Source organism: Piliocolobus tephrosceles, chromosome 9 (assembly GCF_002776525.5).
Source record: "Piliocolobus tephrosceles isolate RC106 chromosome 9, ASM277652v3, whole genome shotgun sequence".
Taxonomy (NCBI): domain Eukaryota; kingdom Metazoa; phylum Chordata; class Mammalia; order Primates; family Cercopithecidae; genus Piliocolobus; species Piliocolobus tephrosceles.
The window spans coordinates 114608209-114628976 of record NC_045442.1 but is presented as its reverse complement, the minus strand read 5'-3'; the positions used below and the strand labels follow the sequence as shown (position 1 = coordinate 114628976).

Genomic DNA, 20768 nt, shown 5'->3' with positions numbered 1-20768 from the left:
TCACAGAAGGATAAATGGTACAATTAGATGCTTTTGTGTAACAGGTAGTCAACTTACGGAATTAATACTCAGTTGAAAATGTGAACAATTCTGGAAAGGTCTAAATAACCATAAATATGAAAGACTGATCCACGATGTCACGATAAGGCCTAGATTTCTGGTGTTGACAACATGAGGGATGATTGTCACCCACTTTACTCCTTTCAAACTCTCACACTCACACACGCATACAATACCATTTGGGTCTGACTCAGTGCAACCTTGCTTTTTTTTTTCTTTTAACATAGGAATACTATAATATATAGGAGATGCCTCAAAGGGAGAGGCTATATAAATGTAAGATATTATATATGTATTCAGGTGATAACAACTGTATTTACAGACATGGCTCTGGAATTCAAAAAAAAAAAAAAAAATTAAATCCGGAATCTTAGCACTGCTGGCATTTCTCCCAGGGCAAAAATACATTTAGCATCCTGTTAAATCAAAGGAAGTCCACTGCACACAGTGGCAAGCTTTTCCAGCTGGTGGTAACACAGATTGATGCACATGTTCAATCACGTTGAACCTGACGCTGGGCTTCCTGAAATTGATACTACAAAACGGAAACGTTTTATGTATTGCAACTTCCCACCCCCTTTAAGGCAATAACTCACCAGGTAGAAATATAATTCACGTAGCATTTAAAAAATCCAAGCTGAAAACATTTTCTGGGGCTAAAGATTTCACTGAAATAGAATATATAAAATGGGACTTGTTAAAAAATATCATGTAGGAGACCTGACGGGAGTCATTTTTGATTATCAGCTGAGGCCATGGGAATCAAAGGATATGGTATGATTTTTTGTGAAGTATGGCAAACGAAATATTAATGCAAAAATAAAATGTAGGAGCATGTAATAAAATCCGAGTCAAAATTCAAAGTTGGGTACAAATACTCTATTCCCAACATTTACTTTTTCAAATAAAATTAAGGCATATATTTGGAATCACAGCAATCTGTCATCTAATAATAAATTGTGCCTTTTTATTGGCTCAGTTTTGACACATTGATGAGTATACTATTGGGAGGAACACCTATTTTTGAATTAGAAAGATCTGAACTAAAAACTGGATTCTATCCATAATAAGCCGTGTCAATAATGTAGCCTTAGGCAAGTCACACTCTCCCTTGCTTCCATCATCTTTAAAAAGAAGCCAGAGAGCTCTCCTTGCCTACATTATAGAACTGAGATTAAGAGCATGAAACTCTTCTGCAAATTACGATATTCTGCATAAAAACTAAGGTAAGTCTGGAATTATATCTAGCTTAAAACCAATCTGAAAAATGTTAGTAAGCAATAAACAAATTCAATCTTATACATGTGTAAGTGGCACAGTTTATAATTCCATAAAGAACGTCCTTGTCACTTACTGCTCTATCTATTAAGCTAGATCTTCTTTTCACAGTAACAAGATTTAGGCAAGAAAAGCAATTCTGATAACAACATAAAGCTGCCTTGGGTTAGGGCAGGTAATTACCCCAAATCAAAAATCTAGTCTAAAAAAAAAGTAACTTTCTTATTATGTATTTGGAGTCTGGTTATTCTAGACATAGTTAACAACCACACTACATCTTTTCTCAAGGAAATAATTAAAAGATTTAGCCAGGTGGGTGGCTCATTCCTGTAATCCTAACATTTTGGGAGGCCAAGGTGGAAGGATCACCTGAGCTCAGGAGTTTGAGACCAGCCTGGGCAACACAGGGAGACTCCATCTCTACAAAAATTAAAAAAGTAGCCAGGCATGGTGATGTATGCCTGTGGTTCCAGCTACTTGGAAGGTTGAGGTGCAAGGATCACTTGGGCCCAGAAGGTCAAGGCTGTAGTGAGCCATGATCATGCCACTGCAAGCCAGTCTGGGTGACACAGAGCAAGACTCTGTCGAAAGAAAGAAAAGGAGAGGGGAGGGGAGGGGAGGGGAGGGGAGGAAGAAAGAGAAAAAGAGAGAAAGAGAGAAAGAAAGAAAAGATTTCACATGATAGCTAAACTACTTCGTTCAACTCCACAAGAGACTTCTTTTTCTATAATGCTTTTAATTTATAATACTATAATAAAGATTTTGAAAGATGGATTTATGTAGTGTATTTTAACATAAAATAAATTACTAATATGTAGACAAGTGACAAAAGCATTATAGTGTAGGCACACAACTGATATTAACAAATGAAGCAATTGGTTCAGAACAATGGTTGCTATCATAAATTCTGGGAGAAGTAGAAAAATCCCCAATGAAATAAGCACTGTCACAAAAGGTAACATTAAGACAGTGAGAAATTAAACAATTAGAAAATAATGTTGTCACTTGCAGAGAGGTAGTTTAAGATCTTAACATAGATAAAGAAGTGAGTATAATCAGTTAGTGCAAGTACTACAAAGTACCCAACACTTACTAGGAACAAGTTAATAATCATATAAAGGATGTCAAAAAGAAAGAACTGAATGAATGGGTGAATGAATGAATGAATGGACGAATGAGTGAATGAAACAACCCACGGTCCAACCAAAAAGCCAATCACAGAGCTTTTTAGATAGAACAACCAGAACCTGCTCCCAGCCTCAATATAAAACTCCCAAGGCACAGACTTGGAAAATCCCTTGCTATTATAAAATTCTTAGGATGGGTGGACTGCAGGCATACTCTTCTTGTTATGTCTTTTGTCCGCCCTGAGTACTGGCCATGCAGAATCCCTTCATCTGAGCTAGTCCCTCTTACCCCTTCTTTTCCCTCGCTTTTCTTTTCTGACCCTTCCTATGTGCCTCAATTATCACACAGGAGGATAATTCCAAGCCTTTCTTTTATCCACAGGATACACTGACCAATCCCACTGTGTGAGGTGAGACTTTGGCTTTGGATCTACTCTGTTGTTTCTTTCTCACTAGGCACTCGGTAACTAACTGTCTCTTCCCTGTCAAAAGGGTGGGGCTGGGGTGACCTCCCTGCTTAGACTGTTTCAGAAGAGCCCAGGTTTCAGAAAGCTGGCCTCTAAACAGTCAAAGTTTAATAGCATAAAAATCCACTGTGCACGTATGTGTATGTGTATGTGCGCGCGTGTGTTCATTTACCTAACATTTCACTGAGCAGCTGTACTCATTCCTGAATCAAGGCTAAATTCTTTAAGCAGATTATCCTTTTAATCCTCACAAAGACACCACGAGGTGGGGGCTGTTATTACCCTCATTTTACATGAGGTATAGAAGGGAGGTAAAATAACGTATCTGTTTTAGTCCGTTTTCACACTGCTGATAAAGACATACCGGAGACTGGGCAATTTACAAAACAAAGAGGTTTAATTGGACTTATAGTTCCAAGAGGCTGGGGAGGCCTCACAATCAGAGTTGAAGGCAAGGAGAAGCAAGTCACATCTTACATGAATGGCGGCAGGCAAAGAGGGCTTGTGCAGGGAGACTCCCATTTTTAAAACCATGAGATCTCATGGGACCCATTCACTATCACGAGAACAGCACAGGAAAGACCCGCCCCCATGAGTCAATCATCTCCCACCGGGTCCCTCCCACAACACGTGGGAATTATGGGAGCTACAAGATGAGATTTGGGTGAGGACACAGAGTCAAACCATATCAATATCTGAAGGTCACAGAACAAGGCAGTGGACAGTGAGGTTTGAACCCAAGCCTAGTGACGGAGAGTCCAGCACTTAACCTCTATCCTCTACTTTGAAAAAAGTCTTTTTTTTTTTTTGAGACGGAGTCTGGCTCAGTTGCCCAGGCTGGAGTACAGTGGCCGGATCTCAGCTCACTGCAAGCTCGCCTCACTGCAAGCTCACACCATTCTCCTGCCTCAGCCTCCCAAGTAGCTAGGACTACAGGCGCCCGCCACCACGCCAGGCTAATTTTTTGCATTTTTAGTAGAGATGGGGTTTCACCGTGTTAGCCAGGATGGTCTCGATCTCCTGACCTCGTGATCCGCCTGCCTCGGCCTCCCAAAGTGCTGGGATTACAGGCGTGAGCCACCACCCCCGGCTTGAAAAACGTTTTAAACCTCTGGAAAAAATAATTGGGAACCAGTTGACAGAATGACAATAACAGAAGAGAAGATAAACAAGACACTTATAATCGGGGACTTAATTGACCAAACAAAGAATACTGGATTTTCTTCTTGCCTGCCTCAGTAAAGAAAGTTATTTTTCTTTAGCTTCTCAATGTCCACAGGAAAAGGATTAAGAGATATAACAGAAGAGATTTTTGACTGTACATCCACTCATTGTTAATTCTGTTTATTCTGGAGAATATCATTGAGAGGAAATTCTCAATTCATAACATCCTTTACTCTCTGAAGGGGATTAACATTTGTTTCCACTATTCACAAATATGCTAGAAAATACTATGGTTCTCATAGTTACTGTAGTAAAAAATGCTATCAGTTGTGGGCACATACTGTAGCGCACTAAGCTGGCTAGCCCCAGGTGTATGCAGCGTTGCAGACATATGTCCCATAGGCTGCTTGGATTGGTGCAAATAAGGTTTTGATGTCTACAGCACTTTGTTTTGTTGCATGCCAAGCAGACCAATGTGATTTTTTTTCCTCTTCTCCGAAGGCAAAATTATTTGGGTGGGTAACAAATGCAGAAGAGGTCCCATCATTGCCTAGAAGCCAAGAAACCAGAAACAATTCCAATTCAGAACAAGCAGCAGAAACCATGGAACGCTTAGGAAAGAGAATTATGCAAAACACAGAATCCAGATCTTCAGCTCACATGACAGCGGTCTCATCGGGGGTGAGAAAATGCAGAAGTGGAACAGAAAACTGCTAACAAACCCGAGGGGGCGCCACCAGCTCCCAAATCACCTTTTTCTTTTTTGTTTTCCCTAGGGCCGTCCACCTATTCTGAGGATTGGTCGAGGTATATATTGAGTTTCCTTTCTTCACTACCAATACAGGATTTTTATCTTCTCTACTAATTAATTCTTCCAGGAAATAATATATAAAGGAACAAAAAAAGGGGTGAAAGTTCAGTTAGCCACATGGCTGGCTGCTTTTTAGAAGACTGGATGTTGGCTGAAAATACTGGGTAAAAAGAGACTTCTGCATTCAGGCAGGCTCCAGAGGATATTTCAATTATGTGCATTCCACTGTCCTGCCCTGTCTGAGTTAACTGCATTTGTCAGGAAAAAAAAGAATAACTCCCCATCTGCCTCGTTAGAGAAACCCTTTTTCCTATGAAGCAAAAACACACCACACAGCTCCAGCAATGGGGAGCCATCTGTGGTGTCAACCGAGGTGGTCACAGTCCCCAACTGGCCACGGATGTCTGCCTGGGAGTCAGCCGGACCCATAAACCTCCTCGATCCTTCTGGGTTCAGTGTTTAGGAACCACAGTGCTTCGGGCTCAATCTTTCACTCTGCAGTCACACACAAGGGATCTCATCCAATTTGTAGCCTTAAATGTATGCTGATAATGCCTCAAACTATATATGCAGCCTAGACGTCTCTTCTGGACTCCAGATTCTTATACCCCATTGCCTTCTCAATGAGATACCCCGAAGGCATCTCAAATTTAAGATAACTGAAACTCAGCTCAGGATGACCTCCTCTCCTCAATCCCTCTCCTAATCTACTCTTCCTATAGTCTTTCCCACCCTTCCAGTTGCTTAGACCAAAAGCTCACAGTTAACCTTAACTCTTTCACCCCTCATCTAAGCTGTCACCAATTCCTGTTAGTTACAGATCCACTATCCAACCATTACTTGTACCACTACCACTACCATTTGGATGAAGCCAGCATCTACTCCCACCAGGATTGCTATGATAGTCTCCTATCTCTCGGACTCTCCGCTTCCACCCTTGCCCTCTTCCCTCCAGCCTATTTTCAGCACAGTAGCCAAAGAACTCCTCTGAAAAACAGTCAGAGGCTGCACACCATGGCTCATGCCTGTAATCCCAGTGCTTCAGGAGGCTGAGGCAGGAGGATCACTTAAGCCCAGGAGTTTGAGACTAGCCTGGGCAACACAGCAAGACCCCACCTCCACAAAAAACTGAGAAAATCAGTGGGGCGTAGTGGTGCACGCCTGTAGTCCCAGCTGCTTGGGAGGCCGAGGCAGGAGGATCCCTTGAGCCTGGGAGATGGAAGCCGCAGTGAGTAATGACTGCACCACTGCACTCCAGCCTGGGTGATCACATGAGACTCTGTCTAAGTAAGAAAGTCAGATCATGCTATGCCTTTGCTCAAAACCCTTCAATGTCTTCCCACTTGTATCAGTTTCCTTTTGCTGCTCTAACCAATGACTACAAGCAGTGGCTTAAAATAATAGAAATCTAGTCTTACTGTTGTAGAGTGCACAAGTCCAAAAACTGGATTTTATGGAGCTAAAATCGAGGTGCCAATAAGGCTGCATTCCTTCTGGAGACTTCGGGGTTGCAGTGGGGGAAATCCGGCTGCATGCCTTTCCAGTTTCTGGAGGCTGCCTGTACTTCTTGGCTTGTGGCCCCTTCCATGAGTGACTCCAGCCTCTTGTTCCTGCCACTACATCTTTTACTCCTACCTCTGACCCTCCGTCTTCCATCTTACTAGGCCCCTTGTGATTACACTGGGCTCACCTGGGCAATCCAGGGTAATCTCCCCATCTCAAGACTCCAAAGCCCATAAGCAAAGTCACTTTCCCTACACAAGGTAACAAATTCTCATATTCTGATGATTAGGATGGGAGCATCTATGGGAGTGCCCATTTCACATGGAGTGAAAGCCCAAGTTCTGACAATGTCTTACGAGTTCCCATGTGAACCAGACCCCACTTCCTGTCTGAGCTCATTGCTTACAACTCTCTCCCCTTCACTCACTCTGTTCCAGCCACATTGGCCTTGCTCTTCCTCAACAGAAGCCCACCCAGGACCTTTGCACTTACCGTTCTCTCCGACAGGAGACCTCCCTCCTTCCTTTAAGTCTCTGCATAAAGGGCACCACCCTATGAGTGAGGGTTTCTCTGATTACCCCTTCCCCAGCCAGACACTCCCTTCCATGATCAATTCTTTCCCAGAGCTCTTAACACCACATGTCTGTCATTCATATTCTCTCTCTCTTTCTTCTGTCTTCTCCCACTAGAACATCATCAATAACGGGTGTTCTATCTCTTGTCCTAATCCCTAGCAAATACCAGGGGCTCAACAAACAGTTGTTGAATAAGTGAATCTTACTTTACCAGAAAAGGCAAGTTCCTTGGACTCAAAGATCTGCCCTAAAGTAGGAACTTAACCTGAATGAATAAATGAATGAATGGGTACGAGAGACTCAACTTACATCTCATTTTTTACAGGTATACAGACTAATATGAAAGCAAATGCTTTACTACTTAGGAACCAGACATAACGGTTTAAATAGCTTATTCAAAGACACAAAATAAAGGTAAAGTAATACAATCACATATTAAAACTCCAGCCAAGCCCCTGACTTTATTTTGCTGTGTCTCTGCATGTTCTCAGACCTGACAAACCAGAACTCGCCCGGATTCTCTTGCTTGGCTGAAATACCAGTACCAAAAAGGTTACACGTCAATAAACTCTGGATTTATTATGAAATCTCGAAAGCATTGATCTCATGTATTCAGATATGTAAAAAACATACAGGGAGAGATCATCATCCACACTTTAAAACACCCCCGGAAGCAAACGTGCAGCATAAGCTTCATGTGCATCATCAGTGCCCGGCACTGCCCATCAGCCAGGCCGGAGCAGCATTCAGATGGTCACCTCAGGTGTTGGGGACACAAAGAAACCAAGGACATTCCCATCGTGGGGCATGTTTACTGAGGAGAAGGAAACACCGGGACAATGCAACTGGCTTGGAAAGGGCCAGCAATTTCTCTTGCAGAGGCCATCTCAGCTGCATTTTGCAAAGTGTTATGCTAGCCTTGCTCACATGCCGGCAAAGCCCACGCCAACTCACCATCCAGCAACATCTCGCCTCCTGCCTTTTCGGGAGGGTGTGCCGGGGTTGTGTTTCGTTCAAACTTGAAAACTGCATTTCTAGGAATCCTCTTATCAGCATATGGGTGGGAAAGAGGACCTCCCTATGATCATGAAGCTGGACCCAGAGGAGGGACTGCCAGGTTCAGATCTCACCTCTGTGAGTCACTAGCTGTGTCCCCACAGACATGTCACCAACCAGCCCTCTCTACGCCTCAACGTCCTCACCCCTAAAAAGTCTGCTTATAATTCTTATGATCATTATAGGTGATATTGCGGGAAAAACACTTACAGTGCCTTGCAATTCCAGGCCTTAATAGATATCACCTATTATTATAACAGCTGCTACTATATTAGTATTACATTAATCTTGACTTTAAAAAAAAAAAATCACCATTCAAAAATAAATAGTACATTCGTCTCCATATTGAGTTTTGCTTGTGACAGTGACTTCTAAAGGTTTATCATTTACTTACAACTGTTTGTCTATAATCAGGAAAAACAGCTATCAGGCCAATGTTAAGATTAAGCTTTTCTACATATGGCTGGCAAAAATAAAGTCATTTAAAGCCTTCCCCCTCAATTCTACACCTGAATAAAAACATACATGATTTGTTTATGGAAAGCTTAACAGAAATGTTGAACAAATATGACCTCGTGTAGTATTTAAGATAAGCAAAATGAGTAAGATTTTAAAATATATACATAGGCATGCGTAGGTTCAATTAGGCATTTTTGTGGCAAATTACTGCCTGATAAAATAATTATTTAATCTAATATCCTACGTTGCCTCATTGCTTGAAAAATGAAGTAAGATCAAATGACATCAAAATACACATTGATTTTTCTGTTTCTACTAACCACGCTAACCAAGGATACAAGTCAGAGGCATTAAGTGAGCTTTACAGCAAATTACACAATAATTCACCTCATACATGGGGATTCCGATTTAGTAGGTTGGGGAGGCAGCAAGTATTTGAGTTCTGCAGAAGCCCCCCAGCTATTACTAATGCTAACATCTGTGGTTATTAACCACTGTGCAAGATCTTTTTTTTTTTTTTTCCTTTCGACAGGGTCTTGTTCTGTCACCCAGGTGGGAGTGCAGTGGCACAATCACGGCTCACTGCAGCTTTGACCTCCCAGGCTCAGGTGATCCTCCCACCTCAGCCTCCGGAGTAGCTGGAACTATAGGCATACACCACCATGTTCAGCTAATTTTTTGTACTTTTTATAGAGGCCGAGTTTCAGCACGTTGCACAGGCTAGACTCAAACTCCTGGACTCAAGCTATCTGCCCGCTTCGGCCTCCCAAAGTGCTGGGATTACAAGTGTGAGCCACCGTGCCCGGCCCAAGATCTCTCCTTTGACAAGAAGTTTTTTGCCTTGAAAATGTTTGCGAAAAGTGTTTTTCTTGATTCTGTAACCCTGCTCCCAAAGCAACACTTGACTACTTGCAACTCAGTAAAGAGGAGTGTTGAGTTGCCCTTAAAAAAATCATTAAATAATCGTATGGTCTTTTAACATTAACAAGAGAGCTAAGGGAAATGGGAAGAGATGAGGCAGGACTTTCCAGCTGTTTCACGAAATCACGTGGCTGCCTTCCCTTTAGACTAATATGGCTGTCAACTGAACTCTAGGTGCTGATAGACCTGCTCTGTGTCTCAGTCTTCCTATGCATAACCATTAGCCACATCAGCCTGCTCATAACCTTCCTAACATCCTGCCATCCAAGGTCCTTGCTTCATTAATTAATTCATTCAGTGTTTTCTGAGCACCTACTGTACCCCAGGGAACAAATGCAAAAATGCCCCTGCCCTCCTGGTGCTTGCATTCTAATTTCTAACAAATGGCCTCTTCAAACCGCCAGACTTGTTTAAAGAACTGCTTCTTCAATGTGTTTCTTAAAAATGATGGTATTTTGAAGTAGAAAGGCAAATAATCACAGTTTGAGACAACAATGTGGTTCAAAGGATTGAAGAAATGAGAGGCTATGGAGGGTCTGCACAAGCAAAGATAAGGGAACTCGTGAACCTTTTGCAGTGGAACGAAGCAGTAACAGAATCACTGGCTTGGAGGTTATTTCTGGCCGGGGACATAAACCCACTCTGGAAACAGGAATGACCTGGCAGAGGAATAGGATTAGGATTCAGCGGCCAGGAGTAGAACCCATTCCCAGCAAGAACATATTTCACAATTCCTACTAGAGATAGGATCAGGAGAGAGGAACATTCACGACCCGCAGAGGTATTACATCTTCAAGTAGCCGTAACAACTACTTTAACTACTTGGTAAAAGTTTTTCCAGGTCAATAAAAATTTAAGGGGTTCAAAAGTAAGAGTGATACTTAGATAAAGTTATTAATAACCAACCAAGACCCAGAAAGCTTACGCAGCTAGTCAGTGAGGCACCACGGATAAGGCTCTTACTACTAATCCCGTGCTTTTTCCACTACATCACGCAGGCAGCTGAGCGGGGTCATCTTTCATCAGCAGTTTCTAATATACGGGACACTACAGCTGCAGAACACAGGATTGGGGAAGGTCAAATCTGTAACAGCTCAACTCTAGTCAATGACAAATGGTTCTCAAATGATCAGAATTGGGTGCCTAGGTGCAGAGTAGTTGTCAAGAAGAGGACAGAGGTTGTTCAGAATTGCTACAGGATAATAGCAATAATTAGGATAACTGTTATTCATGAAACCCAGAACTAAGTTCATTCATCCGCAACCTTACCTAGTTCTGGGGGCAGAACGGTGAGGCGGTTCCCCTGAATATGGAGCTCTTTAAGCTGGGTAAGCTCCCCGATTTCCTTAGGCAGCGAGATCAGGTCATTATCCCTAAGGCTGAGCTAAACAGAAGAAAACAAGGAGTTGTCAACATATGTACACATTAAAAGGTGCTCCACAGAAATTCTCATCCTCCTCCATGTCCTCTCTTCTACTAAAGCTCAGTCCTTTCCATTTATTTACAAGTGCCGGCGGATAATCAAGAAACACTATCAGGAGTAGTGGTTTATTCCCACAAAACAAACCTTACCCCTGCTCAAATTGACTTGATTCTACCCCTACAAGGCTGCGGCGGTGAATTGATTTTCTAAGAATTTAGATAAATTACTTACTATCTGCAACTTTGTGAGCTTCCCAATATCTGGCGGCAGGATTTCAAAATCGTTGTCACTTAGATAGAGTGCACGCAGGGTGGCTGCAAATTAAACAGCAATATATAAACAGGGTGGCATGGAACCCAACCATTTGAGGTCTGATCAATACGAGTGAGTCAGCTTTGATTAATAACCCTGACTTGGTGAAAAGCCTTTGACATACCTAGGGCTCCCAATAATAACAAGCAGGTCAAACTTAGATTTACTGGCTTATTGTGTAGCTGGTGTGTCCAGGAAAACATCTATATCCAAGAGGACTGACTCGATTAACAATGTGGGCACCAGCATTTTGAGGCACAGAGTTTCAGCACATTTTTAGAAAAGATTGCTGTTTTTCTCATACATTACTTTTGATTCACATTTATTTCTCCATTTGCATCAAAGGGAAACAAAGAATACTACTGTGCCACTTTTATGGATACCTAAGGCAAAAGGCTCTTTCCAGAGAATATAACGATGTTAAAACAGACTTTTTCCTATGTAAATAGCACTGGGTTAAAAATTAATGAAAGGCTTTCTGGTGATGGAGGCTATAACCACAGCTCATCGGTTCCATCATCTGACTAATTATTATTACTTGTTTCTACAGCCTTCAGGACAAAAATAAATGAAGACAAAGAGGCTAAAACAATGACATGAAGTTAACAGAGTAAATCCTAACTTAAGGAGAATATCAGTAGTCAGAAATTTGTTCACAATTATTACACAATGATAATACGATTCCTAACTACTGAAGGCTAAAATTCTAAAGCATCTGTTTATTCTCAACCATAAAAGCTGAGTATAATTAGATATACGTTTTGTTTACCAGTATTTATTTTCTAGAGACAGAGTCCCGCTCTGTCACCTAGGCTGGAGTGCAGTGGGTCACTGCAGCCTCAAACTCCAGGCCTCGAGCACTCTTCCTACCTCAGCCTCCCAAGTAGCTAAGATCACAGGCGCATGCTACTATGCCTGGCTACTTTTTAAATTTTTATTTCTAGAGGCAGGGTCTCTCTATGTTGCCCAGGCTGGTCTTAAACTCCTAGCCTCAAGTGATCTTTGTAGCTCCAGCTCCCAAGAACTGGATGTTAATATCACATAACAAAAACAGTTACTCCACTGCCCAAGAAAATATCTTATAGCTGGTTTCATGTGCTTGACAAAGTCATAGAGAGGTAATGTACATAAGGTAAAAAATAAAATTTAAGAGACCAGCTCAGAAAATTCAGATTTTGTGAATGCCATGTAAGTTAGTATTTGAAGAAATAAAACACTCATTTAAGGGAAGCAAACCTTGTCCAAAATAGTGCATAAGTTCCCAGAAGAAATCATTTTTTAATTTTCAAAAGCATCTTCAGCAAGAAATTTGTTTGCATATGAAAGAATAAAGTGTGTTCACCTGTGGCCAATAATTTCTTAATGCCTGTGTACTGGATAAATAGGTCAATAAGAGTGCTTATTAAAAGGCTGAAAATAAGAATCCTGGCTGGAAAATTCAAAAATTCTGTTAGTGGTTTATTAATAAATATTTTTATAAATAATTGATTGGAATATCCTGGGCAAATATCCGACAAAGAATTAATAGCAACATGGGAAGATGCTTTTTTTAAAAATTTTTTGGCATGCTATTTAAAAAGAAAGTCAAGTCTCTTAGCTAAATGTGAGGCTTGATCTCATTTAGGTATATAATCTCTCTCAGAATGTTAATATGACATTACTAAGTCCACTTCAGCCCGATGGTGTCACATAACGATATATCATATGCACATACCGCTGAGCTATGAAGGAATATTCAAAAGGAGTCTCTAAAGAAAAAAGTATCTCTGTCCAGTAATTTCTCTTGGAGTTTGGGTCCTGGCAAATAAATTTCCCTCGTAGAACGCAAAGTACAGGGTTGAGGAGATTTATAGAACTGAAAGTTTCTTACTCAGGTAGAAGAAGTTTCCAGGTAGAGAATTTTCGCTCAAGTTGTTGTAAGTCAAGTCCAGAACCTCAAGAGCTGGCAGGGAGCCAAAGCCGCGTGGCAAAGTGTTCAGCCTGTTCATGCTGTTGCAGGAGGACAAAAATCTATGTCATGACACCAAAGACCCGTTTATACAGACTATCAAGGGCGCCTCGGTTTCACAGGGTGAAAGTCAAAGACAGTGCCATGATCCTCGAGTCACTTTCTACTTTATTTTTATTTTTTATTATTTTGGGACAGGGGCTTGCTCTGTTGCCTAGGTGTGCCCAGGTTGTAGTACAGTGGCACGATCTCAGCTCACTGCAGCCTCAACCTCCCCAGGCTCAAGCGATCCTTCCACTTCAGTCTCCCAAGTAACTGGGACCACAGGTGCATGCCATCACGCCCTGCTAGTGTTTGTATTTTTTTTTTTTTTTTTTGCAAAAATGGGGTTTTGCCATGTTGCTCACCCTGGTCTCAAACTCCTGAGCTCAAGCAATCCTCTTACCTTGGCCTCTGAGAATGCTAGGATTATAGGCGTGAGCCACCATGCCCATCCTATTTTTTTTTAATTAAAAAAAGCATTTATTTAATATTTACAATGACAAATAAAGATTGTACATACTTATGGTATACAACATGATACTTCTGATATATATAATCCATCGTGGAATGGCTTAAATCACACTGTTTAACATATGCCCTGGCTCACATGCTTGTCATTTTTTTCGTTTTTTTTTTTTTTTTTGTCTTTTGTGGTGAGAACGCACATTCACTCTCTTAGCAATTTGCAAGTATACTACATATTGTTATTAACTGCAGTCACCACGATGTATGATCCATCTCTTGAATGTACTTCTCCTGTCCAACTAAACTTTCGTGTCCTTTGGCTAACATTTCTGCAATTCCCCAATCCCTCCAGCCTGTGGTAACCATTTTATTCCGTTTCAATGAGGTTTACTTTTTTACATTCCACATATAAGTAAGAGGGTGTGGTATGTTGTCCTACTTGGACTCATAATTTCAGTCAGAGAGCTTGTAGGTTCCTGAAACATTTGCAAATTTCTTAGTTGTCATATTCCTCCAGCGGTGAAACTTAACCACTGTTTTACACAAAAACTCAAACCAGCACAAAATATCTATCTTTGTAAAGAAAAACTTCCTTATGAACATAGCGATAATATCTCAAAATATACACACGAAGCTTTGTAGTTTTCAGACTTTGCTTGATTTCATTTCATTTATTCCTTTTTGGAGGGAAAAATCATGTTTTTGTTCTACAACTGCTAACAGTGAAAATTATCTTCAATTAGAATGGTGATGGCCAGGGGCTGGAGGGAGGGGAATGGAGAGGTGGTGTTTAATGGGCATAGGATTCAGGTTTGCAAGATGAGAAAATTCGGGGGATTGGCTGAACAACAATGTGAATAGGCTTAACACCACTGAACTGCCTACTAAAAAGACAGTACATTTTGTGTGCATTTTATCACAACTTAAGAAAAATTAAAATCATACAATTGACCCTTGAGCAACACGAGTTTGAACTGCCTGGGTCCAAGGACACATGTATATTTTTCCTCTGCTTCTGCCACCCCTGAGACAGCAAGAACAACCCTCCTCTTCCTCTTCAGCCCACTCAGCAGGAAGAGGATGAATACCTTCAAGATGATCCACTTCCATTTAAAGCACAGTAAATGCACTGCCTTTTCCTTATGACTTTCCTAATAACACTTTCTTTTCTCTAGCTTATTGTAAGAATGCAGAATAGAATACACACAACACACAAAATACGTGTTCATCAGCTATTTCTGTTTTTGGTAAGGCTTCCGGTCAACTGTAGGCTATTGGGAATTAAGATTTTTTGGAGTCAAAAGTAATGTGTGGATTTTTGACTGCATGAGTCACTGTGTTGCTCCCTCCACCCATGTGCTGCTCAAGGGTCAACTGTGTGTGAGTGTGTGTGGGGGGTGTGTGGTGTATGTATGTGGTACTGTGTGTAGTGTTATGTGTATGTGTATTTGGGTGTTTTGTGGTGTGTGTGAGGGGTGTGGTGTGTGGGGGGGATATGGGCGTGGTGCGGTGTGTGTATGGGGTGTGGTGGTGTGTGTGTGGGTGTGTGTGGGTGTGTGTGTACGCAGTGTGTGGTGTGGGTGTGGTGTGTGTGTACATGGTATGTGTGTGTGGTGTGGTATGGGTGTGGTGTGGGTGTTTACACAGTATGTGTGTGTGGTGTGGCATGTGTGTACATGGTATGTGTGGTGTGATATGTGTGTGGTGTGGGTGTGTGGGTGTGTACACGGTATATGTGTGTTGTGTGGTGTGTGGGTGTGCATATTTGTGTCTGTGTGTGTGCATGTCTCCAATGAAGTCTAACGGAATTTTTTTCTACACTTTTATCCTTTCTTCAAGTCCCTTATTTTTCTTAATGCAGTTCCCTTTGAACATACTTAACCAATTTAAAATAAAACTTTAATAAAAGTTGACAGATATTGAAAGATGGAAGGGACTGTGACAATAAAAATCATTCTAGCCATCGATACTTCTCATAACAGATCCAGCTCGGTCCAGCCCTACCAAGCGGGCCTCACCAGAAACAGTTGACAGCAGAGGGGGCAACCAAAAGGGAAACGTGCATTCCCTCTCTCAGGCAGAAAACATCCCAGACGGACCACACCCAGCAAAACTCCCTCCACGACTATCTACTGCCATGACAGCAACGACGAGCATTCTCCATGAAGTCACAATTTGTGAAGCACATTATGGCAAGTACTTCCCTTGTTCACTAAAACTACCTTGTAACACATGCAAGATAGAACTTGTCATTAATGCTATGTTGAGACGAAAAAGCAGCCTAAGAGAGGGTAAGGAGCAAAGACTTCAGAAGTGACTGAGGAAGGTGACATGTGTCTGGGCGCACTCTGTACCTCACCGAGGCCAAAGCCACTCCAGACCCTTGGGCTCCGATGCAAGGATTCTGAGCGGAATTGCAAGTCAAAGAGAGGACGGCAGAGAAGCACACACTAGCTGCTTCTGTCTTTAAACACTGCTTTAAGTTATCCGTTTTGAAAACTGCTGATTTCTTAACATTTTTCTCTGCAAATAAATACACTTCTGCGGAATTAGGTAGAGGAAATCCACGGTTAGACAGGTGTAGAGGGAAGAGGCATCTCACCTGAGAGAGAGCTCCCATTCAATCTCCAGCCCAGAGCAAGCCTGGGGCCCCTCCACCTCCTGGTGGCAAGAATCTACTGAATTTCAGGTTCCTTTTTCTTTGGAGTGACAAACCAATACCCACAACATGTAAGGAACACAGCAGAGTCCCATGTGCAGCTGATGGCCATAAGCAACAGTAGTAGGCACACCACCCTGGCAGGCAGAAAGGAAGCCCTTACTCAAATGCTGAAACTTCAGAAGAGCTGCTAGCAACAGCCCCAGCTACAAAGGGGGCCAAGGAACTGCAGAGACTTCTGGCCGCCTCTCCGGACGCCAGTCCATGTGCATGGTGATCTGGTGGCATCTCTCTCTGCAGAATGAAAGACAGAACATGCTGGCTGTCCCCCCTCCCTCCAGCAGGTGCTAACATCCATCTCCATCCATCCACATTTCCACCTGTAGGAATTCCATGCTCAGGACCTGCTCTGACACTGCTAGCAATCAAGGTTTCCATGAGAAGCTACAGTGGGGGTAGGAAAAGTACAGAGCTTTAAGGCAGAAGACAACGAGGTGAGGAGTCTGGCTCCGGCACTTGCTAGCTGCATGACCTTGACCAAGTTACTCAGCTTCTCTGAGACCCAATTTCCTCAACTATAAAATGAGGCTGGCAACACCTTGAGGGCAGGATCACTGGGAGCATGAGAGAGAAAATATCTGAAGCACCCAACACCCGATCCATGGCTCACACATGGCTTCTCAGGGAATGAGAGCTGTTGCTAGAATTATTTTTCAGAAAGGTTTGAGAGAAAATTTTGAATCAGCCCTAAGCGAGCAAGCTCACCTCATGAAATTCCACTTTGGATGGTCCCAACTATCAAGTGTGGTTTTCTATTTGTGCCACACTTGCTTAATCTGAGGTGACTTCGGGTGTTTCAACATAAAGCTTCGCAGGGCTCAGCTATGCCAAGTGGTAACAGTTCTTTTGTTTGCCTGGGAAGATTTTTCAAATGCATGTTGGAAGCGGGCAAATGCCTGCATATGATGGAGAAATTTATAAAATCAGGGGGTCTCAGGCTATTCAGCATCTTTTTTTCTTTTCTTCTAAAGCCCCGGAAAGGTCTGCACTAACACCTCCTTTTCAGAGCAGTTTCTTCTCTGCAGGTTGTCCTGAGCACCTCTGGCTTCAATAAAACCTTCTTGTCTCAAGGCACTAATTTTTCTCACCTCCACAGTGACCTACTCACACTTATCACAAATAAAAATTTAAAAAAAAAAACCATGCTGAGCCCAGTGGCTCACGTCTGTAATCCCAGCACTTTGGGAGGCTAACACAGGCAGACTGCTTGAGCTCAGGAGCTCGAGACCAGCCTGCGCAACATGGCAAAAATCCATCTATACAAAAAAAAAAATCCTACAAAAATTAGTCAGGCATGGTGGCGCGTACCTGTGGTCCCAGCTACTCAGGAGGCTGAGGTGGGAGGATCACTTTAGCCCAGGAGGCGTAGGTTGTACAGTGAGCAGAGATCATGCCACTGCGCTCCAGCCTGGGTGACAGAGCGAGACCCTGTCTCAAAAAATGAACAAATAATCCAAATCCATAAATACCCAACATGGGACTTAATAAAAACTTCTGTGTGTTCATGAGACAAGCTCTAGCAACAAACAAGGTCAAACGTTATTCCCGAATAGTTGGGCATGGTGGGCCTGCAGTGAAGTTATCCTAGAAATAATCATCTACGTGGGAACCTACGTGGCTTCACATTTTTTGGAAAATAACTCTTATGAAATAAATAAACCGAACTTAGAACAGAACTAAACTTTCTTTTATTTATTCAAGCGGCCTAAAATTTTCTCATGTGTTACAATCATCAGAATAAACTTCAAATACTGTAAAAACTTTGAAAGCAAATTCTGATGGAGAGTGCCTTCTAGATCACACATACAAGCGGCTTCCCAGCTCCGTTTTGTGCTCTCCTGTGTGTATGCTTTCACCCTGGCTCCTCAGAATAAGGAGTCCTCCCTATAACTTGCCTTACTGTGTGAGTATAATTCTACATGCCATTTGAGGACAGAGATATACTTTAGTGAAACCCATCTTAGCTCCTTTCTCAAAGAACTGGGAGTTTTGTTCAAACTTTGACAACTCCATCTATGTAGCTACGTAATGAAATACAAAAAGCTTTACACAAACAATACAGCACCAACAGCCAAAAATGCAAACAACTCCAAAGAGAACAAGAAGGCAACTAAGATGCATTCATTGAAAAAGAAAAGTTTAGGGCCGGGTGTGGTGGCTCATGCCTGTAATCCCAGCACTTTGGGAGGCCGAGGCGGGCAGATCACCTGAGGTCAGGAGTTCGAGACCAGCCTGATCAACATGGTGAAACGCCATCTCTACTAAAAATACAAAAGTAGCTGTGCGTGGTTGGGTGTGCCTGTAATCCCAGCTACTCGGGAGGCTGAAGCAGAAGAATCGTTTGAACCCAGGAGGTGGAGGTTGCAATGAGCCAAGATCATGCCATTGCACTGGAGCCTGGGCAACAAGACCAAAACTCCATCTCCAAAACAGAAAAAAAAGAAAAGAAAGAAAAAGAAAAGTGTACGACTCTGTCCTATGGTGCCTCAAACCACAACGTTATTAGGAAAGTCAAAAAAGAACAAAATCTGAGCTTATTATTTTATTCCCAAATCTGTCTCCATCCATTGTATTTTTCAGCCGCCCAGCACAGAAATATAAGTATCATTCCATCCCATCAGTTACTGTCTGTCAACATTCCCGCCTGTATATTTTTCATATAAAATCCCCCCCTGCCTCCAGTGCCACTGTCCTAGTTCACATGGGACATGAAGCTCGTGTTCTTACTGGTCTCCTAACCTCTAGTTTACCTCCCTCCACCCTCTTCTCCATACTGATCTTTCACACGAAAATCTGACCATATCTTCTATCTGCTACTCTGCTATGCAAATTTCTCAACGGTCAGTATAAAATTGGAGCTCGTTTATTTATTTATGTATTTATTTTTGAGATGGAGTCTCACTCTGTCGCCTAGGCTGGAGTGCAGCGGTGCAATCTCAGTTCACTGAAACCTCTGCCTCCTGGGTTCAAACGATTCTCCTGCCTCAGCCTCCCAGGTAGAGTAGCTGGGATCACAGGCACGTGCCACCACACTTAGTTAATTTTTGTCCTTTTAGTAGAGATGAATTTTCACCATGTGACCAGGCTGTTCTCCAACTCCTGGCCTCAGATGACCTGCCAGCCTCAGTCTCTCAAAGTTCTGGGACTACAGGCATGAGCCACCGCGCCCAAGACGAGCTTGTTTATTTAGCACAGAGTCCTTTCCTTAGCACTTTTGACTCCCTGTCATTATTATAAACATTTATTTGCTTATAGTTGGTTTCCCCAACTGTAATGGAAGCGCCATCAGGGCTGGATAAGCAGTAGCTAGAACAATGCCTGCTACATGGTTGGGAACTTGGTAAATCCTCATTCACTGAACAGCAAACATCCAGGATTCCCTGTCTAGCCTGACCTCTGACCTTACAGCCGCCTGCCTCACACTTTACACTTAACGGCGCCAAAAAATGACAATTCCCAGGCCCCAGCAGTGCTGTGAGCGTTTAAATATGTCATTCTCAGCCGGGCGCGGTGGCTCATGCCTGTAATCCCAGCACTTTGGGAGGCCGAGGTGGGCGGATCACGACGTCGGGAGATGAAGACCATCCTGGCTAACACGGCGAAACCCCCTCTCTACTAAAAATATAAAAAATTTAGCTGGGCGTGGTGGCGGGCGGCTGGAGTCCCAGCTACTTGGGAGGCTGAGGCAGGAGAATTGCTTGAACCTGGTAGGCGGAGGCTGCAGTGAGCCAAGATCGCGTCACTGCATTCCAGCCTTGGCGACAGAGTGAGACTCCGTCTCAAAAAAAAAATTCCATTCGCTCAATCTGAGACACCTTCCTTCAACTTTTAAGTCGGAGAAATTCTCACGCATCAAGTGTCGGCTCCCGTGCTACCTGCTGTGTTCGTGGTCCTGAGAATCTCACCTGCGTACTAAAGTGCTCCCCGTCTTGCTGCTCCCCCTGCCAGCCCACAGTTGCCAGCACATCAGTGTCCTCGCTGGTCTGTTCCTGTTTACAGCCAGCCTTGCCCCAGTAGGTAAGGTCAGGGACCATGACCTTCACCTTGGCTCCCCAATACTAGCAAGATTCCTTACATAGAATAGTCACTTACATAGTCAAAAAAAGTAAGTAAGACAATTATGATGATAACAATAGCTAACTAATACTAGGTACTTCTCAGTATGTGCCAAGCACTGTTCCTAGTGATTGAGATTTTATATATATAATGCATATATATACATATATTTATTTAATAAATGAACAAATTAACAGGAAGAATATACATCTATATGTAGTTTTAGCTTCTTTCTCACATACAAATTAAAGATCAGGATAGAATAGTCTGTAAAACCAAGATATAAATGGAGAATCGTTTCATTTCTGCTTTGCCAGATGGGTATACAGGCTCCAAATTTGTAGGGAGAAAAAAAAACCCCATCTCATCTAAAGTGATGTTT

The 20768-nt window shown here is 42.5% G+C and overlaps 1 protein-coding gene across 1 annotated transcript in view; it reads right to left on the bottom strand.

The window, feature by feature from the left end:
- Positions 1-20768, bottom strand: part of RSU1 (Ras suppressor protein 1) — a 231162-nt gene that overhangs the window by 156933 nt on the left and 53461 nt on the right. The window contains exons 5-7 of the mRNA XM_023223116.1: positions 13027-13145; positions 11076-11158; positions 10691-10805 (exon numbers count right to left, since the gene is read on the bottom strand). Of these exons, the coding sequence (XP_023078884.1) occupies positions 10691-10805; positions 11076-11158; positions 13027-13145 (317 nt within the window). The remainder of the gene's footprint in view (positions 1-10690; positions 10806-11075; positions 11159-13026; positions 13146-20768) is intronic.